The sequence below is a fragment of the Bison bison genome, unplaced genomic scaffold (assembly GCF_000754665.1).
Source record: "Bison bison bison isolate TAMUID 2011002044 unplaced genomic scaffold, Bison_UMD1.0 scf7180017864508, whole genome shotgun sequence".
NCBI lineage: Eukaryota > Metazoa > Chordata > Mammalia > Artiodactyla > Bovidae > Bison > Bison bison.
In genome coordinates, this window is record NW_011495064.1 from 3,153,163 (window position 1) to 3,154,766 (window position 1,604).

The 1,604-nt window shown below is 57.0% G+C and overlaps 1 protein-coding gene across 1 annotated transcript in view; it reads left to right on the forward strand.

Annotated features, from left to right (window-relative positions):
- The window catches only part of ITPRIPL1 (inositol 1,4,5-trisphosphate receptor interacting protein-like 1), a 3,176-nt gene extending 1,794 nt beyond the window's left edge, over positions 1-1,382 (forward strand). The window contains exon 3 of the mRNA XM_010829587.1: positions 1-1,382. This exon is cut by the window's left edge and continues 33 nt beyond it. Within this exon, the coding sequence (XP_010827889.1) occupies positions 1-1,347 (1,347 nt within the window). The 3' untranslated portion in view covers positions 1,348-1,382.
- The last annotated feature ends 222 nt before the right edge of the window (positions 1,383-1,604 follow it).

Consider the following 1,604-nt stretch of genomic DNA (forward strand, 5'->3'; position numbering starts at 1 on the left):
ATGCTAGGAAATCTGTGGAATGCTGGCCTCTTTTGCATTTTTCTCATTTTTGAGCTCCTGCGACAGAACATGCAGCATGAGCCAGCCTTTGATTCCAGCAGCGATGACGATGAGGAGGAGGTCCGGGTGGTGCCCATCACCTCCTACAATTGGCTCACTGACTTCCCCTCCAGGGAGGCCCTGGAGTCCTTCCACAAACACCACGTCCAGAACGTCACCCGGGACCTGCCCTGCACCTGCGAGTTTGTGGAGAGCTTTGTGGATGACCTCATCGAGGCCTGTCGGGTGCTCAGCCGCCGAGAGGCTCACCCACAGCTGGAGGACTGCCTGGGCATCGGGGCGGCTTTCGAGAAATGGGGAACCCTTCATGAGACCCAGAAGTTTGACATCCTGGTGCCCATCATCCCCCCACAGGGCACAATGTTTGTGCTGGAGATGAGGGATCCGGCCCTCGGCCGCCGCTGTGGCTGCGTGCTGGTGGAGTCAGAATGCGTGTGCAAGCGCGAGAAGCTGCTGGGGGACGTGCTGTGCCTGGTGCACCACCACAGGGACCACTCGGCCCTTGTGGGTAAGTCTAACAGCTCCATCAAGGCGGCGCTCTGCACCGGCTCCCACCTGGATGTGTACAAGACTGTACAATGGTTCCGGAACATGGTGGGCAATGCCTGGGCCCTCGTGGCCCACAAGTATGACTTCAAGCTCAGCTTGCCACTGTCCACCACCTGCTGCAAGCTCAGGCTGGACTACCGCTCGGGCCGCTTCCTCTCCATCCGCCTGGTCCTGGGGGTGCAACGGGAAGACACCTTGGTCTACCTGGTGAGTCAGGCCCCTGACCAGGAACAGGTCACCAGTGTGGACTGGCCCGAGTCCTTTGCAGCCTGTGAGCACCTGTTCCTCAAGCTGGTCGGGCGTTTTGCTCCCGAGAACACCTGTCACCTCAAGTGCCTCCAGATCATTTTGAGTCTCCGGGACCTTCAGAGTTTACCCCAGGGAGCGTCCCGCCCCATCCTCACCTCTTACCACTTCAAGACAGCCCTCATGCACCTGTTACTGCGGCTCCCCCTCACAGACTGGCAACACGACATGCTCTCCCAGCGACTCCAGGACATCCTCTGGTTCCTGGGCCGAGGCCTCCAGCAGAGGTCTCTCCATCACTTCCTCATCGGTAACACCTTCCTGCCCCTGACCATCCCGATTCCCAAGACATTTCGGAATGCTGAGCCCGTCAATCTCTTCCAACACCTGGTGCTAAACCCCATGGCACATTCACAGGCGGTGGAAGAGTTCCACAACCTTCTGGCCCAGGTGAAAGCTCTGCCCTGTTCCTCGCTGGCCGGGGCACGTTGACTTGTATTCAGGCCATTAAAAAGGGGGAGATGGTATTTCTGATTCCTCAGGCAGCAAAAAGAGTTTTATTTCTCAGACACATCAGCAGTATATGTGACCTTCACCTTGCCAGTAGGGGGTTATGATCGATTAAGACACTTAAGTATACATGAAGCGGTTATGAGGAGGGGTCCAGCCTGCAGGGGCTAATCTAGGGTGGATCTTTGAAGTTTTCTTCTCCTGACTTAACTTTCATCATGACCCAAAGAAGGCCCAGG